Source organism: Chrysochloris asiatica, unplaced genomic scaffold, assembly GCF_000296735.1.
Source record: "Chrysochloris asiatica unplaced genomic scaffold, ChrAsi1.0 scaffold00097, whole genome shotgun sequence".
NCBI classification, from domain to species: domain Eukaryota; kingdom Metazoa; phylum Chordata; class Mammalia; order Afrosoricida; family Chrysochloridae; genus Chrysochloris; species Chrysochloris asiatica.
The window spans coordinates 10,654,618-10,680,550 of NW_006408615.1; the positions used below are offsets into that span (position 1 = coordinate 10,654,618).

Below are 25,933 nucleotides of genomic sequence, written 5' to 3' on the forward strand. Positions count from 1 at the left end.
TCTCTCATACTTTGAACATATTGTCAGGAGGGACCAGTTGCTAGAGAAGGATATCATGTTTGGTAAGGTGGAGGGTCAAAGAAAAAGAAGAAGACCCCCAGTGAGATGGATTGGCCAAGTGGCAGCATCAATGGGCTCAAGTGTAGCAATAATTGTGAGATTGACCCAGGATCGGGTAGTGTTTCATTCTGTTTTGCATTGGGTCGCTTTGAGTCAGTACCGACCCGATGGCACCTAACAACAACAACAACAACTGTTTGCAAAAATGCACTTATTTTGTCTTTTTGCTGTCGTATTGTTTGGCTAAATTTTTTGAAGTGTTTTCTGTATTTTGCTTTCTTTCCTCAATCTTCCTCTCATCCGTTGAAGGTACATAAATATCATTCTTTTGAATTCTTTTTCAGGTAGTTCTATTACCTTTTCTTCCTCAGAAATGTTTTCTAAGTCTGATCTTGGTCATTTGTTTGAACCACTCTCTCTTTTTTCCTTGTGTGAGGTAAAAACATCTGTTGTCCTTGACACATTACCGTTGTATTTGTAATTAATTGAAGATTGTGTGTTGGTGTTCTTCGGCTCTCATCAACTGTCTCCTGGTGGGTGTGATTAGAGAATGGAAACTAGCGCACCATTTTCCATTCACCATTCATGCAACTCAGTTTAGGGTAGGTCTGGCTGATATTTATTGTTGTGATCAGGTGGTTTAGGAGCTGGTATTGGGTCTTATCCAGTGGTTGTGGCTAAGCTGTATGGACATGATTGCTGTCTCCCGTTAGGTGGAACAAGAGAAAAAACATACAGAGGAAAACAAAATGGAGCAAGCAAACAACAGCAAAACAAGATATAATAAAGAAGAAAAAAGAAGCAAGAATGGGCAGCAACAAGAAAAAAAGAACATGATAACTAGAAAGAGAAATGAGGGAAAGGAAAATACAAGAGAAAATTAAGAGACAGAGGAAAAAAAACACTAAAAAGAAACAGGGAAGATGGAAAGAGAAAGAAACTAGAGAGTAGTAAAGAAAATTTAAGAGAAAAAAAGATGGTGGAAATGAGAAACAGAAGAAGAGAAAAAACAAAAGCAGAGATAGGATAAAAATTAAGGGGAGGGAAAGAAAAGGCAAAGGAGAAGAAAGAAACAAAATACAATGAAATAATGAAAGGGAAAATAAACAATCAACCTGTACAGTTGTTGGACCCAGAAAAGAGAAAAGTATGGGGGCGCTTGTGCCAGCCAAGGAACTCACGAGGTGGGTGAACAAGGAATGTGATGACTCAATCTCAAGCCTTATGTGGCATTCCTACAGGCCTAGGTGCTGTGTATGTTCAGGGCACCCAATTCTGAAGTAGTTTGAGGAAGGCCTTCAAGTTGCTAATTTCAGTGTCTGTCAGAACCAGAGGGCAGCTGGGGACACAGTAGCTGATAATGAAGACCCTGCTAGTCTACTTCTGGCCTGGACGCTCTGTGGGTTCAGTAGATCCAGGCATCAAGGAGGCACAGCTGATACCCACCTCACACTGGCTCAAACTATACACCTGCCAGTGAGCAGGGTCTTCACTGGGGCTAATTGAGGGTGGAGGCTGGCCTCACATCTACTATTCAGAGAGTATGGGGAACAAGAAGAAATCACAGCTTTTCTGCTGTGTGTGTGAATCTGCCAGGTCCACTGTCTGTCTGTGTCTCCAAAGCTGCTCATAAAGGTTCAAGATACTGGCAGTCTGTTCACTATTCAGTCTCCTTTCTCTGCCCTTGCTCAGCTTCTCCATCCAGTAGATATTTAATCTGTGTCTAATCTTCCCTCTGATGCTCAGGGTTCCAGGAGTGTCCTCTGTATCTGTTCCATTTGGTTTCCTGTGTCTTTATTGTAGAGGGTCTGTGTAGTTGTCTGCCTAGTCTGCCATTTTGCCCCCTGGCTCTTCTTTCTTGGTGGTCGTTAGAAGACTCTTTACTGCTTCTAAAACGGCTCATTTTAAACCCAGTGAGATGGCAAAACTAACCATTTCCCGTGTTAAAGTTTCATACACCCGATTTTCATGGCCTCACACAGTCATTTTGGAATCCTGGTGTAGAGCTGTGAGTTAATGCGCTGGACTGCAAAGTCGGTTTGAACCACAAGGTCGGCAGTTCAAGCTCACCAGACACTCCTTTCAGAACCCCTATACAGGGTCGCTATGGGTTGGAACAGACTCGATGGCATTTAACAATAATAACAACCCAGTCATTTGGTGGGAGTTATAAAGACTAAGACTAGAAGAACCATACCAAATAATTCATGAACACAGACACAAAAATTTCAACAAAATCCTAGCCAATAGAATTCAGCAACTTTGTATCACTGGACTGCTAACCACAAGGCAGCGGTTCAAACCCACCAGCTGCTCCTTAGACCAGCAAGCTGCTCCTTAGGAACCCCATACAGTTTGACTAAGGGTGACTATGAGTTGGCATCAACTAGATGTCACTTAACAACAACATTCATGGTGGTGGTGGTGTGCTGTGGAGTTGGTTCCGGCCCATAGCCACCCTGTACGGGGTTTACAAGGCTGTAAATCTTTATAGGAGAAGAAAGCCTCATCTTTCTGCTGCAAAACAGCTGGTAGTTTCGAACTGCTGACCTTGAGATTAGTAGCACGATTCGTAACCACTACACTACCAGAGCTCCTTACAACATACACATACACATACATGACGTCTTGGTGTGGCACTGTGGGTAATGTATCAGACTGCAAAGCCGTTTGAACTGCAAGGTCGGCGGTTCAAGCTCACCAGCTGCTTCTCGGGTCTCTGTGGGTCGGAATCGACTCGACGGCATTTAACAACAACAACATACAAATACATACATGCGCGGGAGAAAGAAGAGGCTTTCTGCTCCCGTAAAGACATACAGACTCTGAAACCCTGTTCAGGGTCGCTATGGGTCGGAAACTACTCAACGGCACTTAACAACAACAACAACAACAAGAAGGAGCACTGGTAGCGTAGTGGTTACGAACCGGTTGCTAAGCTCATGGTCAGCAGTTAGAAAATACCAGCTGTTCCGCGGGAGAAAGATGAGGCTTTCTGCTTCTGTAAAGGTTTACAGACTCGGAAACCCTGCACAGGGTCGCTATGAGATGGAATCGACTCCATGGCACATAACAACAGCAACAATACACACATATATTATGACCAAGAGGGATTCAACAAGGCAAAGGGACTACCCGGGAGGAGATGAGTCATGGAGTGGTTGATGACGGGTGAGGAGAGTCCAGGACTGTCCAGGCTCTCTGAGTTCTACCTTCGCCTCGCTGGACACAGCACAGGAGCGGTCCAATCCTTTCTCTGTCAGGTGCCATCAATTCATATCACTCCGCCTGGCATCAACTTTGGCACCACCCCTCTTTTCCGGATTCACTCCCTCTCTTCCCGCCGGGCCTAAGCCCAGACCCTGTCTCCGTCAGGTATGGACCAATCCAATGAACCTACAGGCTCGCCACGCCTCTTTCCCCGCCTCTTCAGCTGGGGCAATTCCGAATCGGCTCAGACCCCGCCCCCGTCCCATGCGGGACCATCCTTCCCTCGCAGATATCACGCCCAAGTCACGCCCCTGAATAATTGAGTCCAATCAAACGCAGGCCTCTGACCCCGTTCTATAAGACTCCGCCCCCAAAGTCCCGCCTTGCCCTCTCTTCTACTTTCTAGTCTCCCGCTTCTCCAACCTGCGACTCCGCCCGGCGAGCTGAGCTGCAGCCATGGCGGTCACCGCCGAGGGCGCCCGCAGGAAGGAGCGCGTCCTCTGCCTGTTTGACGTGGACGGAACGCTTACGCCGGCTCGCCAGGTAGGGTTCCGACACTCGGGAATTCGCACAGGGAGTGACAGACGGAGGCTCCCAAACCGACAGAGACCTCAAACACTCAGGGACCGAATGTAGGATGCAGCGGTACCCGAATCCTGACACCCCGGAGCCGCCTGCCGCGAGTGATGGGGACTCGACCCCCATGTCAGCCCCCTGTGCATACGTGCCCACCTTCTCCCTGGGCCACGCAGGGCTGGAGCCGGCTCTGGAGGCGGCTGCGAGCGGGACCTCAGCTCCCAGTGCTCCGACAGGCTTCTACACGCCAAGGCCTCCCCTGCGGTGGCTGCCACCCTTATGATACACCAGCAGCCTGTAGCTGCTTCCGAACCTGGGTTCCAGGCAAGGCTGGGCGATCACTCAATCGTCAAAGTCGCCCTCATGTCGGGGAGCTTGGGGCGTTGGCGCCATCCCACCCTGAGGTTTGCATGCCTGGGCCTGGGGCTGGTGTCTCCCTACCCTTCTCCATTTTAATCCACACCCAGACTTGCAGATATGGGATGAGTTCATGGACTCCACCCACTGGAGGCGACAGGGCCAAGACAGGTGTGTGAGGATTTTGAGGCGCAGACAGGGTGGAAGATGTCCTTTTGAAGGCTTCTTTTTCTGATGACCCTCCAAACTGTGCTCCATGCTCAGCTTTTCTCACTTTGAACATCACCCTGGATGAGCCTCCCAGAACCACACGCTCCAGCTCGATAAGGAAGAGCAGGCCTCTCCCCTCCAGCTATGATATTCCACCCTCATTCTGGGGACCCAAGAGCTGGGGATGCCAGGTAACTTAGCCTCTTAACAGGGTCTGGAGGTTGCCCCCTGAGGCACAGAGAGGAATCAGATCAGCCCTGCTCTGCAGCAACTCTAGGGTCTCCAGCAGCCTGGAACCGAGAGGACCAGGGCAGAGGAGGGCTGCAGGGCCTGCCCACAGTTCCGTGTCTCCCTCTAACCTTTTGCTCCGATGACAACAGTCTGATGCCTGAGAAGAACTTGTCAGTTCAAACCCTGGACCAGCCCTAGGCTTAAGGCTTTTTATACATTAATTTTTAATTATACAGATGTTTATGATCACGTTCTTATAAAGAAAGAAAACAAAACAGAGAAGGCTAAAGTCCTTTCTTGACAGGCCCAATGCTCCCCCCGCCGCCCTCCTATCCCCTCCCCAGTGTAAATGGTTGTGTGATGTGGCTGGAATCTTTTTAACCTGGCTCTCTCTTTGCCCAAAGGAAATATTAAGCATTGTCACATCACTTTATTTCTCTTTCTGATTCTTTCATTCATTTCTTTATATAGATTGTATTTTAAGTGTAAGTTACAAAGCAGATTTGTTTCCCATACACTGATTGTCCCGTGACATTCGTTACAATTTCTACAATGCGTCAGCCTTGTAATTTCTACTTTGGTTGCCCCTGTTTCCTTTTGTCCGGTTTTTCTGCCCCTTCCTACCTTGTTAACTTTGCTTTGGGGCAAATACTACCCTTTTGGTCTCATGGTTCTGAGGAGCAGGTTTCTCCTAGGTGTCACTGTTCTTTTATGTGGCTGAAAGGTGACTTCCAGGGGTGGTTTCTGTTCTAAGTTAGAAGGGTATCTACAGGCTATATTCTCAGGGGTTCTACCAGTCTTTGTCAGCCCAGTAAGTCTTTTTTTATGAATTTGAATTTTGTTCTACATTTTTCTACTACTCTATCTGGTACCTCCTATTGTGATCCCTGTCAGAACCGACGTGGTGGTAAATGTGTACCAGCTCACTCTTCTGGTCTCAGGTGAATGGAGGTTGTAATTCTTTGTAGTCCTTTGGAATAATTGTTTCCCTGAGTCTTTGGTTTTCTTCACACTTCTATACTCTGGATAGTAAGAGACAAGGCCTATAATTGTAACTTAGATGATGGTTCACAATCTTTTTGTTAAATAAGTGATATCATTCTGTATATATGAATCGGGCTGCTAACCTCAAGTTCAGCAGTTCGAAACTACCAGCGGTTCCACAGGAGAAAGATGAGGCGTTCTGCTCCTGTAAAGATTTACAGCCTTGGACACCCTGTTCAGGGTCGCTATGAATCAGAACTGACTCCATGGTACTTAACAACAACAACAACATACCTCACTGAAGCTTGCTTTTTTGTTTGTTTCTTTACAGTTGAATCTTTATTTAAATGTCTTATCTGCCAATCTATCACGTTCCATTAACTTGGGGGAGGGGGGCGCAGCAGAAACTTTTACAGGCTCCACAATCTTTTGCGTAGGTGCTGCCTTTGTGGGAGCCTTAGCAGCAGCCATTGCTGTCTTTTTAGATACTTACTTAGCCTTTTTTGTTTTCTCGGCAGCCCTGATGGTCTGTTCTCCTTGAGCCTTTCTAACTTCAGGCTTCTGGTATAGCTTGGCCATCCTACCACCAAAAGATGCACCAGCGATGACCCTTTGGAGTTTGGCTGCACAACGGGCTCTTTTCTTTTGAATGTCTTCCAATTGCTCCTTATTTGGGGTTTCTCCTGTAGAGGACAGTCCTGCCTAGGGTTCCTCGTGGAAAGGAATGCAGACTCGCATTTTACATTAAGAAACTAGAAAGCCTTCCCATCCATCAGCATCTACTGTGTCCACTGTAGATTTTGTACCCGCTGAAACTGCACAATTTGGCTTTCATGTCTGTGGCTGCAGGGGAACAGAGAAGATGCTGCAGCTTGCTTTTGACAATTAACCATGTGTTTTCGGACTCTCCCATGTTGAAAGAGCCCTCATGTGGCACTGCGGGATAATGCACTGGATTGCAAGATGGGTTTGAGTCTCAAGGTCTGCAGTTCCAACCCACCAGCCACTCCTCGGAAACCACAGAGAGGGTCGTTTTCAGAATTGACTTGAGGGCACTTCACATGAATATGTTGGGAGGACGTTGTTGTTGTATGCCTTTGAGTTCATTCTGGTGCATTGTGGCCTTGTTGTTAAGTGTCGTGGAGTTGGTTCTGACTCATAGTGACCCTGTACAGGGTTTCCAAGGCTGTAAATCTTTACAGGAGCAGAAAGGCTCAGTGTAATATTTCCTATGTTGAAATTTTTATGAGAACAGATTGCCAGATCTTTTCTCCTGCGGGGCAGTTGGTTGGTTCAAAACAAAAACCTTTAAGCAGTCAGTCAGCACTTAACTGTTGTGCCACCAGCCCTCCTTGTGAGAAGACTTCAAACCCAACCCAACCTAATCCTTTGCCATTGAGTCTATCCCGACTATGGTGACCCTGTGGGACACAGTAGAACTGCCCCACCGGGTTTGCGAGGCTGCCATCTTTATGAAAAGGAGCCGCAGTGATGCATTTTTAAGACGATATGTGGCATTTTCTAACTCTCGCTGTTCTAACAGTAAATATCCAAAGGGAAGGCTTTAAAGAAGAAAAGTTGATTTTCTCATAATTACTGAAGGAGCCCTGGTAGCGCTGTGGGTCAGGCATTAGACTGCTAACCACAAGATTGGCAGTTCAACCTCACCAGCCACTCCTCAGAAGGAAGATGAGGCTGTCTGTGCCTGTAAAGATTCACAGTCTTGGAAACTCTCTGTAGGGCCTCTAAGAGTCCAAATCTAGTAGATTCCAGTGGGTTTGGATTTGGGTTTTGCCTTAGGAAGCTACAGGTCTGAATTCAGAGTGCTAGCCGGCCCCAGAGGAAGGCAGATAGATCTCTGTTGGTTCTGGGGAACCTTTGTCTTCAGTTCTCCAACTCTGGCGTTCCTTGGTTTCTTGGTTCTCTTTAGTGACATTTATTTGTCTTTCCCTTCATTTGTGTTTGGTTCTCTGTCTACTGTGCACTTTTTATATCTCAAAAGTCCTTCTATTTCTGACACACCCTATACTGGTAAGGCCTCATTAACATAACAAAGAAAACCTTGTTTCCAGATGATTACATGCATAGAGATTGTGTTGTTTGTAGGGGCATCTAGTCAGTTCTGATTCATAGCCACCTTGTTGTGGTTGTTAGGTGCCGTGGAGTCGGTTCTGTCACATAACAACCCTGTACAGAGTTTCCGAGGCTGTAAATCTTTATGGGTACAGAAAGCCTCATCTTTCTCTTGTGGAACAGCTGGTAGTTTCGAACTGCTGAATGTGAGAGTAGCAGCCCAACTTGTAACCACTATGCTACCAGAGCTCCTTCTAACCACCTTATGCACAACAAAACGAAACAATGCTCAGTCCTGTGCCGTCCTCACAGCTGTCAGGTTTGAACCCATTGTTGCCACCACTAGGTCAGTCCATCTCCTTTGCAGGGAGGGGGGTCTTCCTCTTTTTTGCTGACATCACCAAAAGTCCTTCTCCAGGGACTGGTCCCTCCTGGCATGTCCAAAGTAAGAGAGACAAAGTCTCGCCACCCTCGCTTCTAAGGAGTATTCTGGCTGTTAAATTATGGTGCTGGTGAAGAGTATTGAATGCCCAGGGATAGGGGTTAGGGTGGCAACACATATTTTGGGGGACACAGTTCAATCCAGAAAACCTGTTAGCACTGAAGTAGTTTGCCGTTTTCCACTGTGATAATAAGCCCACCCAAGAGAGCTTCCATACACACTCAGGCAAAAGAATTCTGGGTGACGGAGTGTGTATATTTTCAATCAAATCCATTTTGCCACACTCCCTTCCAAAATGACTGACCCAGTTTACACTCTCCCCAACAGCCCTGATTCCCCATTGTCGTATACTCTAGAGATGGTCAGCTGTTTTGGTGTTTGCATCTCAGAGTGTATGAAGAAATGGATTGCAGTAAACAACTCATTAGTTCCCATTCCCCTGGTGAGGCATTTTTACACATGATTACTCACAAAGACCCTGGGTGAGTAGTTCATCTAGAGTGTCTCAAAAGAAAGATCTGGTGATCTACTGAAAATCAGCCTTTGAATATCCTGTGGGGTACAGTTCTACTCTGACACATAGAAGTCGGAGTCAACGTTACTGGTTTGGAGTTTTGTTGTTTCTATGTGCCATCACGTCAGTTCTGACTCACAGCGATTCTGTGTACGATAGAACCAAATGCTGCCCCATCCTCAGTCAGTGCTGTGTTTGAGCCCCTTGTTGGATGTTGGTTTGCATAGCAAGGTCCGTGGTTAAGGCTCTGACCTGCCACTTTCCCAAGCAGGATGTCCTTCTCCAGGGACTGGTCCCTCCTGGTACGTGAGACAAAGTGTCTCCAACCTGGTTTCTACAGAAGTACATTCTGGTTGTTCTTCTTCCGAAACCGATTTGTCCACTCTTCCAGCAGTCCACAGCATAATCAATATCCTTCACCAAAACTATAATTTGAAACCATCAATTCTTTGTTGTTGTTAGGTAAGTGCCGTCGAGTCGATTCCAACCTATAGCGACCTTGTATAGGGTTTCCAAGGAGCAGTTGGTGAGCTTGAACCACCGACGTTGCAGTTCAGACAACTTTGCAGTGTGATGCCTTAGCCCACAGCGCCAGAGTAATACTTGTAGTCAAGTGCCAGAGAGTCAGTTCCAACCCATAGTGACCCTGTATAGGGTTTCCAAGGAGCAGCTGGTGAGCTTGAACCACCGACCTTGCAGTTCAGACGACTTTGCAGTCTGAAGCCTTAGCCCACAGCGCCACACCAGGTGCTGTCAATTTTTCTTTAATCTTCCTTATTTTGTCTCTCTGTTTGTCATACAGTATGTGTGTTTTTTTAAATTTACTCACTGGTTAACTGCTTCTTCATTTCCAAGCACTTTGGGTATATTAGGTGCCGTGGTGGTGGTGTGGGTTAGGCATTGGTCTGCTGATTCTACCAGATAAAGATAAGGCTGTCTACCCCTATAAAGATTTACAGCCTCAGAAACCCTATATGGAGTCCTGGTGTGGTGCTGTGGGTTAATGCACTGGACTGCAAGGTTGATTTGAACCACAAGGTTGGTGGTTCAAGCTCACCAGCCGCTCCTTGGAAACACTAGATAGGGTTTCTGTGAGTCAGAACTGACTGGATAGCATTTAACAACAACAAACCCTATATAGGTTTCCACAATTTACTGATGGCTGTCTCTGTGTCTGTCTGTCTGTTTGTTTTGGGGGACGGTCAGATGTGTTGTCATTTTCCTGACTGTGACCCCTCCTCCAGGTGGTTACTACTATGATTCCCATTTTATAGATGAGAAAACTGAGACTCAGAAAGGCTAAGTCATTTGTTCAAGGTCATGTATTGGAGAGGGTGTTGAGCCAGTGTTTGAACCTAAGTCCATTAAATCCTGGGGACTGTGCTCAGGTCCAGGGGGAATATGGGCTCCCTAGATTCTGAGGACCAAGTAGAGGTCCTAAGACATGCTGACAGCTGGAATCTTGTGTCCCCTGACCCCTAGAAAATTGACCCGGAAGTGGCTGCCTTCCTGCAGAAGCTGCGCAGTCGGGTGCAGATCGGAGTGGTGGGCGGCTCTGACTACTCCAAGATCGCTGAGCAGCTGGGTGATGGGGATGAAGGTAGGAGCCATCTAAACCAGAGCTACAGTGGGGTTTTGGGGTGGGTGGACCTACTGGTGAGCTGGGAGTGGAGTGGGGCGCTCACCAGACCCATTCTTGCTTCTGGGAGGGGCAGAGAAAGTAGAGAGGGGGCAGTCTCCCTCATTCAGCAAGCATTGAATTAGCCCTTCCCATATGCTTTGGAAAAACTGCAGGGAACAAAACAAGCAGTGCCCTCCCCTTATACAGTTTCCATTCTCAGCTCTTTTCTTATGAGTTGTTGTTAAGTGCTTGCGAAGGTTCTAACTCACAGAAAACCGTGTATAAGGTTTCTGGACTGCTGGTGTGACGCAGTTCAAACCCACCTTGGAAACCCTGTACAGGTTCCCTATGAATCGTATCAGACTTGATAGCACTTAACAACAACATAGGGTTTCTGAGGCTGTAAATCTTTACCAGAGTAGAAAGCTTCATCTTTCTCCCAATGAGCTGATGTGTTCAGTTCCTTGTATTTAACTCTTTCAAACGCATGGCTGTCCCACTTAGCAGTGGGAGACACTGATGTCACCCAGGAAGTAGCTTGGACCCCAGAGCTCCTAGTCTCAGCTCCATTGAAGCTAGTGCCTTCTGTTCCTCAAATCAGAAACTTCTTGAGTTTTTCCTTTTCTCCATCCACCGTTGACAAGTCCAAAACTGTATCCCTATCCATCCATGTTTTCATCTCCACTACCCCACCATAATGCAGGTTCACCTCCCATCCACAGCACTCCTGTCTGTTCTCTGGGGCTCTTCCTGCTCACCGGATCCCTTCTTGTAGTTGGAGCTGAACACAGTGTCTCTGACCTGCAACCCTGAGAACAGTGTGAAGGAAGCATAGAGTGGGAGATGGCGCCCTCTGCTGGGAAGTCCCGACAGCCTTCCAGAGGAGGGAGCTGGATCTGGGAGCAGGAGCCCAAGAAGGGAGGCCCTGGGGAGGGCGTTCCAGGCAGGAGGACGTGCTTGAGCAAAGTCCAGAAGGTGTGACTGGCTTGTATAGGCGAAAACAAAGCTGCCAAGGGAGAGGAAGCCAAGGGAACAGGTCAGGATGGAGCGAATGGGTCTTGAATGCCAAGCCAAGGAGTATGGACTTCATTGTCCCTCTTTACTGGGCCCCGGGGTACTAGTTAGATGGTGTTGTTGTTAAGTGCCCTCGAGTAGGTTCCAACCCATAGCGACCCTGTAGAGGGTTTCCAAGGAGCGACTGGTGAGCTTGAACCACCATCTTTGCAGTTCAAACTGACTTTGCAGTCTATCGCATGAACCTACAGCGCCACACCAGGACAAGCAGTTAAACACTTGACTGCTTTCCACAAGGTTGGTGGTGCAACCTCACCCAGAGGCACCTTGCAACAAAGGGCTGGCAATCTGCTTCTGAAAGGTCACAGTCAAGGAGACATCTGCTCTGTGCTCATGGGTCCCCTTGAGTCAGCATTGGCTCAGTGACAGCTGGTTTAGTGTTTTGGGTTTGCGGTACTAGCCAGTCTCTTTCCTTCTCTGTTGCCTTTGTTGTCCCTGAAGTCATTGAGAAGTTTGACTATGTGTTTGCTGAGAACGGGACAGTACAGTACAAGCATGGAAGGCTGCTCTCCAAGCAGGTCAGTGCCCCCCGGGAGCTCCAGGGCCCTAGCAGGACACCCCACCATTCAGGACACCCCCTGTGACCTGGGCGGGGGCGGTCTGGCATCCGAACCTGTGATTCTCGCCAGACCATCCAGAACCACCTGGGGGAAGAGCTGCTTCAGGACTTGATCAACTTCTGCCTCAGCTACATGGCGGTGCTCAGACTGCCCAAGAAGCGGTGAGCCCTGGCAGCCTGCTCCGCGCCCCTCCTCAGAGGCCTAGGGCCTGGGCGGGGGTTGGGGGGACCCTGGCTTCTTGGTGGGTGGAGTCCTGCCCTCTTGAAGTCCAGGGAGGCTACAGTCGGAGATGGAACTGAGTTAGAATGCAGGGCTGTTCTTGGTCTTTCTGACTTCCTATCCCTGTCCCTACCAGTGGAACCTTCATCGAGTTCCGGAATGGCATGCTGAACGTCTCCCCCATCGGCCGGAGCTGCACCCTGGAAGAGCGAATCGAGTTCTCCGAACTGGACAAGGTGCCATCCCCCATCCCCCTCTGTGCACAGGACTTTAAGTCACTCAACTCTCTGAGCCTTTATTTTCCTGTCAGTGAAATGGAGTGGGCGAGCATGCATTCTGATTCCAACACCCTCTCCTCATACACCACAGCATTGCCTTCTTGGATCTTGTTTCGTCCTATTTTGTTCTGGTTTATTATCTGTCTCCTGCTCTTACCCTCTCCCTCCCCAACTGTAAGCCCCATAAGAGTGGTTTAACCCCTGCTGAGTCCCTGTGCCTAGCACAATGCCTGTACTCTGTGCTCAAAAATTCGTTCTGAATCACTGAAACCTAGGTAGTATGTTCCTTAGGAAACCAAGGCTCTGAGAGGGAAAGCCACACGCTGCCTCCGGAGGTACAGAGTAGAAGATGCCCGCAGGCCCCAAGACTCTTCTCATTGAAGTTGATGAGCTCAATATTGGCACAATTCCCCCTCCTCTCCCGACCCTGCACATGCTGAGAGATGACTCTTCTCCAGCCAGTCAAGTTTCCAAACCAAGCTCCCCCTCCTATTTGTTGAGTTACCTGGGCAAGTGACTTCACCACTGTATGCCTCTATTTTCCCATCTGTGAAATGGGGATAGTATAGTCCCCACCATTACACTTGCCCCCTTCTGGTATTAGAGGTGGAAGTGAACCTTCCACACCTCCTGAGGGCCATTCTTACCAGTGAGTGCTTGGCCTTCCTTCAGGTGAAGGAGAGAGGGTGGGATCAGAGGATAAGTGACCAGCTCCTGGTCACAGTGATGGACTGGGACTCGGGGCTGTCCAGTGACCAGCCTGCTTCTCTGGATAGGGGAGGGGGCAGCAACTCAGAGACCTTTCTCTAATTCTGGACCCCCAGAACAGCCTCTGATGGGGCCCTGGCCTCCTTAGCGTCCTCCCTTCTACTGTGAGAGGGAAGTCGGCCGGGTCCCTGCCTCGTCCTTCAGCCCAGGAAACTGCCTCCAATAGGTTGGGTGATGTATATAGCCCCCCGCCCCCCCGACTTCTCCAGGCCCACACCACTAGCTACCGCGTGCCTGTGTCCACTCTGGTCCTTCCCCACTCTGTGGATAATGCAGGACAAGTCACCCCACTCCCTCTGAGGCTCCTCACCCCCCAGCCTGGCCTTAGGCCCTCCATGCACCCGATGTCCCCCGGAGCCCTTGCTGCTCACCTCTCCCTCCCTGCCAGAGCTTTGCTGCCCTGAGCGAGCCACTGGCCCTGTGGTTCTGCTCTTCAGAGCTGGCTCCCATGCTGGGCTGTTGCTCCAGGCCTGGCCATGACGGCTTCCTCTTGGACTCCAGCAAGGCCAGTCTCGGGGTAGCAGAGTCAGTTCCTGCCTCCATGTTTGTTAATATGCTGTCAGCCTTCCCAGGTCCTGTGCAGGGGCTGGGGATCGGCTGTCCTGGGGGCCACTGAACCCCAACACCCAGCCCCAGTTCAGCAAATGCATGTCACCACGTGGTCGGCACTGCGCGTGGGCCACTCTTCCCCTGCTCCATACAGCTCACGCTCACTTCTGGTATCTGAGCCACGTTTAAGGGGCATTGACTTGGGACTCAGATGATCTCGTCCCCTGGACCTTCTTCCTGGGTCTCTGCTCCAAAGCCTCCTTTAGGGAACCCTGCCCATCCCCACTAACCCTGGCTCTACAACAGTGGCTGTGTGACTTTGAACAAGGCACATCCCCTCTCTAAGCCTCGTTGTCCTCATCTGTAAAGTTGGGAATTGGGGAGTGTCATGGTACCCACCTGTAAGACTCGATGAACCTTCATGAGTTGTACGCTTGGCACAGGCCCCTGGAGCCTCAATCCGCTTCCTTCTGCCCACAGAGAGAGAAGATCCGGGAGAAGTTCGTGGAAGCCCTGAAAACAGAATTTGCTGGCAAAGGGCTGAGGTTCTCTCGAGGTACATCCCAGCAGAGGGTCTGAGACGTCTAAGTTAGGAGCTCACTCAGGGAAACCCTCCTCCTCCCCGCTCCCAAGGCTGGACTGCAGCCCCTCACACCCTCAGGGCAGCTAGGAGCCCAAAGAAGGCTGGAACTCAGTATGTTACTTGCCCATAGACCTCTCCCAAAAGAAGATACCTCACCATCCAGCCAGCGGCTCAGGCCAACATCTGAGAACCCCTGCGTTCTTCTGTCGGGACCCATGGAGTCAGATCTGATGACTGCTCCGTTCTCCCTGCTTGACGCCACTTCCAGGCTCTAGCTGACACTAATGTGGCCTGTCTCTCCACTGCCACCTTCCCTACAACTCATTTCCCTGTTAACAGAGATCCTACAGAAAAACAGGCATGTTGTCCCCCTGCTCCAAACACTCCAGAGGCTCCTTCTGGGTCATGAGACTTGTGGTCTCATTGCTGCCTGCTGGTCCCAAGCCTGGAACTCCATTCCCAGCATCGTCCCCGAGACCAGCCTGGGTCTCAGCTCTACATCAGTGTTGGCACTGTGGGCTGGGTGGGCTGTTAGAAACACACACATGGTTTTTCTTCCTAGCTCTCCAGGTTCCTGGGAGTCTTGTCTGTTGGCGGCCTGTTTCCCCATGTAGTGTTGTTACTTCCTGAGTCTGTCCCCGGTCCCTGGCATGAAGTGGACACATGGGGATTGTTGGGTGAATGAATACACAAGGGGTCTCCTCCCAAGTCACCCTGCAAGCCGCCCTTCTGCCGGTCTCACCGGTCACTCCCCCTCCCCAGGAGGCATGATCAGCTTTGACGTCTTCCCTGAGGGTTGGGACAAGCGCTACTGTCTGGACAGTCTGGACCAGGACAACTTCGACACCATCCACTTCTTTGGGAACGAGACCAGTCCTGTGAGTGTGACCCAGCCCAGTCACCCAAGTTGCAGGTCGGGATGCAGGGTGACAGAGAGAATCACCAGGGACCCGTTACACAGATTGGAAGGCTGTGTCTAGGTTGGGCTGGGCACGCCCTGTGTCTCAGCAGCCTGGGAAGGGTCAGGCAGTTCTGAGGGAGACCGGGCAGCCCTCAGCAGCCAGTATGAGGAGGGACTTCATGTCAGGATGACAGCTGGACCCTAACCCTGGAATCCCCCTCAGGCAACCCCCCACGCCTTCTTGTACTTCCTCTGTTTAGGGTGGAAACGATTTTGAGATCTACGCCGACCCCCGGACTGTCGGGCACAGCGTGGTTTCCCCACAGGACACAGTGAGGCGGTGCCGTGAGATTTTCTTCCCAGAGACTGCCCACGAGGCGTGACCCAATCACACCTGCCCTCCTGACTTCAGAGCCTTCAACCCAGGTCATGGTGTGGACGTGCGTGCCAGAACCCCTCCTCCTCCAGCTGAGTCTCCTGTCTCATGTGTGCCTGTTACAGGGACCCCCAGACAGGGAAAGGCTAGGGTCCAGCCTGCCAAGGAAAACAGCGTTCCCATAGTCAGCCCCAAGGGCCCAGGCCACAACAGGAGCTGTGCTAGGAGGAGGGGGTGTGTGGGGGGGGGTCTGAGATAGAGCCCGCCCTGCCTGGCTGCCTCAGTGGGTACAGTGTGGTGGAGATGGCGCTTGTTTTAGAGAACTTGATGTTGGAAATATTAAAGTTCCCGGAACAAGGTACGGCGTCAAGACCGTCTGAGCAGACAATGGGCCCGCCTGATGCTATAGCACCGTCGTTTTGTGGATGAGGAAATAGCCAAGGACTTACCCAGGCTACCCAGGAAGCCAGTGCCTCCTCAGAGCTGGGTTCTTCTGATCACCCCCAGCCCTTTCCCCAAGGGCCCAGACAGAGAGACAGCTGAGGGTCAGCGTGAGTCACAGTTGAGGGTTTATTGCCAGTATTAGGAAGGATGAGGGAGTTGGGGTATCTGGGGGGGTCTTGACTGGACACTGGGGAGGGGGAGAAAAGCTGCTGCCCTGCTGACACCCAGCACCCCAGAACTTGATGCCAGCACACTGGAAAGGGGGCCTATTCCCAGAGAGAGGCAGCCTTGGGCTGTGGCCAGAATTAACCTGCCCCAGTGTGGCTCCCTTCCGCCAACAGGGCCATGAGTCCTTGTTCCTCAGGGGATGGACTTTTGGCTTTACCATGGTAGCCCCAGTTTAGAGTGGCATATCAGGTAGGCTGGGCCTTTCCTGGTTTGGGGGGAGAGGGGAGGGACTGGCCAGCACATCTCAGAAGTTCTGTGTTGGGGTGGAGGCAGAGTGGGACATAGACACCCTAGGTGATCTCTACCCTGGGTTCTTGGGGCACCTGCAGAGCTGGGGATGCCCTACACAATCACGGACACCCTCATCCTGGGCAACTGAACACCTAGTTGTAGTCACAGACTGGATTCCCTAGGCGTCACGGCCCCTGGCAGGCCCGCCCTTCAACTTGTGAGCCCATTTCTTCCCCTTCTGGGGTGTTGTCCTCCCAGGAGTGGGGTGGGGGAGGGTTCCAGGGGTGGTGCAAATGGTTCTTGTGCTGCTAAGAAAAGGTCAGAGGCTGAGTCCCCTCAGAGGTGCCTTGGAAGAAAGACCTGGCCATCTACTGAAAACTCGGCCACTGAAAACCCCATGGAGGGCAGCTCTACTCTAACACACGGGGTCACAATGAGCTGTCAACTCAATGACAACTGGTTAGTGGGGGGCAGTAGAGGGGTGGAGGCCATTTCCCTGGCCCAAGAGTGAACGCACACACACATGGGCACACACATCTTGGCCCTAAGGGACTCCAGCTAGAGCTGCCCATCCTGAGCCTGTGGAAATAGGGTCTAGAGTGAGGGCTTCTGCACACCCACCAACCCTGCCTGAGGGGACGGGTCTCTGCCCAGCACCCTGTCTGCAGCAAGCACAGCCCAGCATGTGACAGAGCATCAGACTTTGTCCAAACTGGGGGAGATGGGCCCCCAGCCCTCCAGATCTCACCTCTGTGTAGCCAAGGTGAAGGAACATAGCCTCAGTTTGGGGTTCACAGAGCCACTGCCAGACCAAAGAAGTAGTGGCAAAACAGGAACTTCAAAACCCCCTCAGCTCCCCTCAGTCCCAGCTGGGCCTGATGTGGACAGGAGGACAAGAAGACCCTGTGTGTGTACATGTGGGGGACAAGGAAGGGGCAGTGGACAGGCAGAGAGACGGGCCTGGTGACCTTCCCCCTGGCCAGCTCACAAACAGTCATGGGTCACAGGGGTGGGTAGAGGCACACGCTCACAGCCACAAGCACAGACAGACAGACAGACGTGCACACTGAGGCTGCCCAGTGCAGTGGGGACTTGGGGCTGGCTCCCACCAACCAGCCAGCTGGCACCGGCACCAGCAGCCTAGGAGCCTACAACCTGGCCAGACCATGTCTCGTGGGGGGTGTGAGGGACCAGCTGGGTGAGGACCACCTCCACAGCCTGGAACTTCTGGTTCTTGGGCGGGATGGGGCACATCTTGTAGGTCACCTCGTCACCTTCTACGGGCACGTACTCGCCCTCGATGCTGGTGGGAGGAAGAGAGTCAGTCCCAGCAGCAACCTCCCCTGCCCAGACGCCCCTGCAGCCTGGCCTCAGCTCTCAACCACGAAATGGAAATCATAAACAGCGCCTGCTGCTTGTGGAGTTTGGAGTTAAGTGAGATAGAAAAGGGCCCAGTGAGGTCCCTGAGGAGTGATCCCCCTGGTACTAGGGACAGGCCAGTCCAACACCCAGGCCTCCCACCTCCTGGCCTGCCTACCTGAGACGTCTTCCATGCTAAAAGGCCTGAGGGATGGCCTCACCCTCCTGTGCCTCATGGAACTGGTACCCAGAACCCAGCCTATGATTCCCAGGCTTCTGGGGTCTGAGTGCCCCCTTTCCACCTGGCTCAGCCCCCTCCTCCCCCCATGCACTCCCAGCCCCTGCTAAGAGGAGGAGGAGAAAGAGGGCTCATGAGGCATTTTTCGAAGTGGGGCTCATGCAGCACTAGAGGCCCAGCCAAGGTTGGGGAGGTGGTGGAGGACTCACTCAGACACATGTACAAAGATGTCCTCAGACCCGTTCTCGGGGGTGATGAAGCCATGGCCCTGTGAGCGCGAGAACTGCTTACAGATGCCCTTGAACACGGGGCCAGCCGAGGCACGGGCTGTCCTGGGATAGGGGAGAGGGATTGGAGCCGTGGCCTGGAACCCCACAGCCCTCCTAGGCCCTACCTGCTAAGACTACTAAAGGCTGCTGGGGCCCTTCCCAGGCCATTCAGTCCTCAGATGGCCCCCATTCAACAGACGAGAATACTGAGGCTCATTGGCTCTCCCAGGGCCCTTCCTTTGCACAGCACCTTCCCTTCCTGAGGTGGTTCAGACTTAAGCGGATTCCAGTTGTCAGCTCTCTTGAGTGATGGATGGTCAAGCCAAACTTGATCACCTCCCAAAATGGGACACTCACTACATACTGAAACAGCCATATTCTTCTCATTCATCACTTCATAGGATAAATCATCTCCCAACACCCAGGCTGGGCCTTCACCCCTAACCCTGCTCGTGGTGAGGACTCCTGGGCGGGGCTTTGTGTTTCTCATCACTGGATCAAGAGGCCAACAAATTTTCGTTGATGAATGAGTGAATAAATGAATGAACACTTGCAGTTCCTGGAACTACTTAGACAGCTCCCTATCCTTGGGTGGGACCTGAGTTCTTCCAAGGATCTGAACGGACAGGGTGGGCAGCCTGGCTGGAGTTCTTTCCTGGGCGAGAGGCAGGTACTCACGCTGAATATGTTCTGGTCCGTTTGGTGGGCAGCGGGCTGGGTAGATCCCGAGATGAGACACCACCCCGTTCCCAGACCCTGCTGCCCTCCCGATGGAAGGGGAAGGTGGGCCAGACGGGGGACTTGGGAGAGTGGAGAGGGGGCACGACTGGAGGTGATGTGGGCTCCGATGTCATGGTGGGGCCGGTAGGAGAGCCTGGAGTATTCCCTGGCACAGGGGCCAGTGGAGGGCTCGGGCGTCCTTGCAGGCAGGGCCCGGCCTGGCCCTGCTCAGCAGCCTCACCAGCCACAGGCTCCGTCTGGAGGGGGAAAGAGAAGTACAGGTGAGCCTAGGCTGGCATGGGGGACTCTTGCCCCCTCTCGGGGACTCTTCTTCCTCATTGGAAAGACAAGCTGCAGGCAGCAGACCAGGAAACTTCTCTGAAAGGAATCACGTTAAAAGGTCCTGGACAGAATGGGAGAAAATGTGTAACAAAACTCAAAATCATCAAAAAGTTCAGGCTTACTGGTCAGACAGACTGGTGGGACCCCAAGACTATGGCCCTTGGTCACCCTTCAGGTTTGGAAGTGAACTCACCTCTATGATTCAATTTTCACCCAAGCAACACACAGGTGTCTGGAGGGGGGAACAGCAATACTTGTGAGGTATGCACACCACTGAAGAGTCAGCCATTCAGGATTCAAAAGGGCACCATTTAGCTAAGGACAAAATTCAGGAGGGTGGGGCAAGAAGGACTGGTGACAAGAATCACAGGGACGAAGTGGGAACCATGATGCTTCACTGATAGGATTGTAGTCATTGAGATGAAATGAAGTGTATGATTTGCTGAATGTAAAACTGATGATCTTCTCTGTAAACGCTCACTCAATTCGCAATAAAAAATTATACATATATATATCTTGTAACCTTTGAGTCCTTCCAATTCAATTCTGTGGTGCGGGCCCTGGCCAGTGGAATTGGTGAGGTGGCATGGTTGGCACAAGTGTTAGCTGCTTCAAATCCTACAGACCTAGGTTCAAATCTCAGCTTCGCGACGTGTAACTTTGTGATGTAACGGAAGCCACCAGACAGCCTGGGTTTGAATCTCAGCTTCTCTGCCTACTCGCTGCGTAATCTTGGTCAACACTTTTAACCTTGGCCTCAGCTTTCCGCTCTGTAAAATGGGCATAGTGGTGGTTCTTATTTCAGAGAGAGGTTACTGCGAGGATTAAACGACTTAGAACAGGGCCCAGCCCACAGTGAGCTCTTGGGAAGGTTTTCCTTAGTCCAGGTTGGTAATATTTACCATGGAAATACAGTGGCTCTATATGATAAGAATTGGACTGCGAACCACAAGATCTGCGGTTCGAGCCCACAAGCCACTCTGTGGGAGAAAGATGAGACTTTCTGCTCCCTCGAAGATTTACAGCCTCAGAAAGCCTATACAGACAGGGTCACTATGATTCAGAACCAACTCGACGGCACTTAACAACATTTACTATGCAGGGTTGCTGAGGGTCTAATGATTTAGTGTGTATGCTCACAACAGGCACTTAGTGGGTCCTTAACAAACTGCTGTTATCAATACTGATTCATGGAAACCCCTGCCTGAGTCATTCAGTACAGGGGTGGCCTTGAGAAAATTCTCCCAATAAGGTCCTCTCCTAAGTCCATAGTCCCTGGTCCTTGCTTCCCTCTCTCCCCTCAGGGCAAGCCTCAAACCCCAAGAAATGCTTCTATGGTGGTCTGGTGGGGCAGCTTCTATGCCAGGCCAGGATGTCCCTGTAGTCTGGACAGGAAGCAGTCCTGGACTACAAGCTTCCCTCCAGCTCGTCCCTCTTATTAGCTGATGATCTTGGAGAAAAGAGTTCTGGTAGCACAGTGATTAAGAGCTTTGGCTAACTGAAGGTCCTGAGTTCAAATCCACCATCCACTCTTATGGAGAACAATATGGCAGTCCTCTTGTTGTCGTTGTTAAGTGCTGTACAGTTGGTTCCAATTCATAGTGACCCTGTATGGGGTTTCCAAACAGCAGCTATTGGGTTTGAACCACTGACCGTGTGGTTAGCAGTCCAGTGTTTATCCTATAGCAGCACACCAGGACAGCCTTGAAAACCTATGGGGCAGTTCTACTCCATCCTATAGGGTTGAAACCTGTCTTGATAGCAGTGGGTAGGGATTTGGATAAACTTTTTTTTTCTTTTAACTTTTTATTGTGAATTGAATGAGGGTTTACAGACAAGATCAACTTTACATTCCACTGATCACACACTTTGTTTCGCAATGATTACAATCCCCTTCACAGAACAACAGTTAACCCGCCTCCTCACTGTGGTTCTCACCTGCATTCCATCCCCTTCCTAACCCTTCTCAACTTTGTCCTTAGGAAAATGTCCTTTTGATCCTGAGTGATCTACCATTCCATGGTCAGCATATCTTGCCAATGTTGTTGTCCCCTCAAAAAAAAAAAAACCTATCTAATGCTTGACTTGTTGTCCTGGTGTGGTGCTGTGGGCTAATGCATCAGACTGCAAAGCCGTTTGAACTGCAAGGTCGGTGGTTCAAGCTCACCAGCTACTCCTTGGAAACCCTATACAGGGTCGCTATGGGTCAGAATCGACTCGACAGCACTTCACAACAACAACAACAACAATGCTTGACTGAACATTGGTGAGTTTCTTTACAGATTTGAAGGGTGATTGAGGGACACAGTCTCTGGTTCCTACAGTGTCTTTCTGATTAGTAAATTCTTTTTTAAAAATAATTTTAAGGTTTTTTCCACATTTTCACCTACTCTATCTGGAACACTCTAATGCAATCCCTTTCGGAACAGTTGGTACTAGCAGCCGGGCACTGTCTAGTTCTTCTGGTCTCAGAGTCAGGGAGACTGATGTTCACATGTTCCGTTAGTCCATTGGACTAATTGATTCCAAGCCTCTTCAATTCTTATCAGTCTTCTTTCTTCTACACTTTGTTGTTGTTAAATTCAGTCAACTCAGGTCCGTAGAGGGCTGCTCATGAGCTTTCAAGATCCCAGACACTACTCATCCAAGCGGGATGTAGAACATTGTCTTTGTGGGCTATGTTATGCCAGTTGACCATGGTGTCCCCTAAGACTCTGGTCCTGAGCCCCCAGGCCCACCAAACTCATTGCCTTAAGATGTTTGTTCGTATCTAGGAAGTTTTCACCACTTTACCTGCTGTGTGCTCCACCACATTACTAGCTGTGTTTGTATGACAGGTAAATACTTGTACACATAATTTGGATAGTTTTTAAGTATAGACTATTAGCCATGAAATTGACAGTTTAAACCCAACCAGTTGCTCCTCTGGAGAAAGATGTGACTTTCTGTCCTCATAAAGATTTAGAGCCTCAGAAACTCTAAACAGGGTCGTTATAAGTCTAAATCAACTCAATGGCAGTGGGTTTTGCTTTGTTTTATTTTTTTGGACCATGGGCCTCAGTGTTCTCATCTGCAAAATGGTGCAGATAGACCCTGCTCCACCCCCTTGAAGGCTGTGGTGATAGATTTCCACTTCCCAATACACTATGTTCAATGTAGACTAAACACTGGACTGTGAGCCCACCAGCTGCTCCTCAGAAACCCCATACAGGGTCCCTTAGGAGTCAGAATCAATTCTACGGCATTTAATAATAACGACAATTTTTAAGTGAAGGAAACCCATCACAAAAGCTCATGTCTGATTCCATTTAATATGAACTATTCCAAATCGGAGTCCTGGTGTGACACTGTGGGTTAATGCACCAGACTGCAAAGCTGTTTGAACTGCCAGGTCAGCGGTTCAAGCTCACAAGTCACTCCTCGGAAACCCTATACAGGGTCACTATGTGTCAGAACTGATGACTCGATGGCACTTAACAACAAAAACATCCCAAAGCGGAAGGAGCTCCGGTAGCGTAGTGGTTACGAATCGGGCTGCTAACCTCAGGGTCAACAGTTTGAAACTACCAGCTGTTCTGCAGGAGAAAGATGAGGCTTTCTGTTCCTGTAAAGATATACAGCCTCGGAAACCCTGTACAGGGTCGCTATGAGTCGGAACCAGTTCCGCGGTACTTAACAACAACAATCCCAAATCGGTAAATCTACAGAGATGGAAAGTAGATTAGTGGTTACCAGGGACTGGGGTCAAGGGAGAATAGAGGTGACAACAAATGGTATGGGGTTTTGGGGTGGTGAAAATGTTCTAACATAGATCGTGGGTGACAAATCTGACTAAACACCCTTGGATTGTATGCTTTTAGTGGGTGAACTGTATGGATGTGGGTTATAGCTCAAGAAAGCTGTTTGTATGTACAACTGTATTAATTAGATGAAGAGGAAGAACAGCAAAGTTACCCAGCCAGGTAAGCAGTGCCATACCTTGGGCCACCTGTGCCAGGGGTGTCAGATGGAGGGCAGGAGGTTGCAGACAGCCCTGGCTCTGCCTCCTCGCTGTGGTCACCCCAACGTACAGTTTTCTGGCCTTTGTTGTTCTAGGCCGTGACAGGCAGTGCCCGGAGCTTGCAGTCCAATGAAGAGGAGGAGGGGTGGAGGCAGCCTAGCCTGCTTGGTCACCAGGGTGAGGCAGCTGAGCTGGCCTCCCACCCCAAAGCCGAGGGATTGGCTCCCAGACTTCATGCCTGCAACAGGTGGAGGGATGAGGGAAAGATACACAGGTCCATCCAGGGTTAAGGAGACCTGGTGTTGCAGCAGGGATTTTGTTTTGTTTTTAGGTTTGAGGGCAGCCAACTCTTCAAGATGACTCTCAAAGAGCTGGGAGCTGCAGGTAGCAGAACAGAAAGGGAGTGACGACAATCAGCCCTCCACTGGGCTGAGCCTGCTGGCCGCCTGGGCCTCCCTTGAGAAAGGTGGTACAGGACTGCAAGGCCAGCTCAGGGATTTCGCTCAGCTCCCATCGGCTTCGATGTCCTCATCTGGGAACTAGGGTTTACCAGATTCCTGCCACCGAGGACTGAGGCTGAAATAAGATGCAGTGTGGGCAGAGGTCTATCTATGGAAAGAGCTCCTTCGGAAAACCAACATCCACCTTTTAGATAACATTACCTAATCTCAGCTCAAAACTCCAAGTCAAGCTCATTCACTTTTCACTTAGCACCTGAGGTTAATGAATGAAAAAGACAGCTGCAACTTGCTTGCTTTCATTCATGAAAACTGGTATATGAGGTGCTCAAAGGGAGGTGGTGGTTTTTTGTTCTCAGTTTTTTCTTTTTGTACACTCAGCAGAGCACACAGTCTGCTCCAACCCATGTTGTTGTCAAGTGCCATCGAGTTGGTTACGACTCATAGGGTTTCCAAGGAGCAGCTGGTGGGTTTTCCAATCTTGTAGTTAGCAATCCAGTACTTATCCTATTGCACCACACCAAGATTCTGCCCTGACCCATGGAGGCTCTCAGATACAAAAGTGTTAGTTTTAACTGGCTGAATGAGCGCGCACAGCTGGTAATGGAAATTGGATGGTTAAAAAAGCTGCTCAGCGATGCCTCCCTTCAAAAGGCGTCCAGGGCACATGCCGTACCTGTTCCACCTTAGGTCTGCCTCTGCATGTGGGAAGCACTGAGCTTCTCCCAGACCCCAGACAGGGCAGACACTTTGTTTGTGGGGTAGGTGAGGGTGTGTGTGTGGGGGGGAGGTGTGAAGGGAGGTGAGAACCAGCTGACTAGGACCAAGTTTACCCATTCATTCTCATCTTCTACACCTTAAATCTCACAGGCTTACAGCTTCTCTTTTGCCGTAATTCTTGTAACAGCCCTTTAAATCCAATACCTTTATTATGATTGTAGAAATACAATGAGAATGTTCCTTAGAAGTGAAGATGGTAGACTTCAACTCATTGTCATCAGGAAAGAAAGACCAATCACTAGAAAAAGGTATCGTGTTGTTAAAGTCGAGGGTCAGAGTAATGAAGGAAACCTTCAGAGAGAGAGAGTAACACACAGCCAGTCATAAGAATGGCAATGTTATGTTCTGGCGTTCGTAAGGCTGCCGTGAGTTAGAGTCGACAGAACACAACTAATCATAACATTATCACCTCAGACCTGGACATTTTACATGATCATTTCATAGACCAGGAAACTTGAGGCTCAGAGAAGTTCAGTCACTCACCTAACGCCACACAGCAATCAGGAACTGAGTCAAAATTTGAGCCAGGTCAATTTCAATCCAGAGACCAGGATTGAAAGCCACTGACTTGCTTGTGACCATAGACCAAGCCTTGCTCTCTCTGGACCCTTGAAGGATGGAGGAGCTGCATGGTGTCCAGCAGCCTGGGAAACCAGATAAAGGGAACAAGGATGTGCTGGGCAGAGTGTTGCTGTAGAAAGGTTTACATCAAGATAAGTGGAGGGAGTGTGTTCTGGGCTTTTTAAAACTCTGAACACCAGGCACTGTGCAAAAATCTTTACAAAGATTCTTTTCTATTTTTCAAACTTCCAGTTCTCCAGAGACATTGAAACTACAATTGTTTCCATTTTTCATATGAGGGAGCTGAGACTCGGACTCTGAGAAGTTAAGTGATTTGCCCAAGGACACACAGCAGGAAAATGGTGGTTGTTGTGGTTCTGACTCACAGTAGCTCAGTATAGGGTTTCTGAGACTGGTGTGTTTGAACCGCCGTCCTTGTGGTTCAAACGACCTTGCAGTCCAGGGTTTATCCTACAGTGCCACCCAGGTAAATGGTGGAGCCCGAATTTGCCTGATAGTCAAAACCAGTGCTCTTCCTGGCTTAGTTCCCTCGTGCTGATGTTATGTGAAGAACACAAGTGAGTGACTTTAATAGGCATTTGTTTTCTCAGGTTCTTGAGACTAGATGTACGAATTCAGGTTGCTGGCTCTAGGAGGAAGGCTTTCTCTTTCTGTCTGCTCTGAGGAACATCTTTGTCCCTTCAACTTGTTCCCTGG

At 50.0% G+C, this 25,933-nt stretch overlaps 2 protein-coding genes across 2 annotated transcripts; one reads left to right on the forward strand and one right to left on the reverse strand.

The window, feature by feature from the left end:
* The first annotated feature begins 3,695 nt into the window (after positions 1–3,695).
* PMM1 (phosphomannomutase 1) lies at positions 3,696–15,593 on the forward strand. Its single transcript, XM_006866867.1, has 8 exons — positions 3,696–3,813; positions 10,140–10,257; positions 11,794–11,870; positions 11,982–12,073; positions 12,268–12,367; positions 14,207–14,282; positions 15,072–15,187; positions 15,471–15,593. The coding sequence occupies exons 1-8, from the start codon at positions 3,727–3,729 to the stop codon at positions 15,591–15,593; spliced, it is 789 nt and encodes a 262-aa protein (XP_006866929.1). The 5' UTR covers positions 3,696–3,726.
* A 2,036-nt stretch (positions 15,594–17,629) lies between these two features.
* Positions 17,630–21,361, reverse strand: CSDC2 (cold shock domain containing C2, RNA binding). The gene is made up of 4 exons (XM_006866922.1): positions 21,356–21,361; positions 19,034–19,332; positions 18,296–18,418; positions 17,630–17,792 (listed from the first exon to the last, which is right to left on the reverse strand). Exons 1-4 carry the CDS (start codon positions 21,359–21,361, stop codon positions 17,630–17,632), a joined length of 591 nt encoding a protein of 196 aa, XP_006866984.1.
* Positions 21,362–25,933: the final 4,572 nt, after the last annotated feature.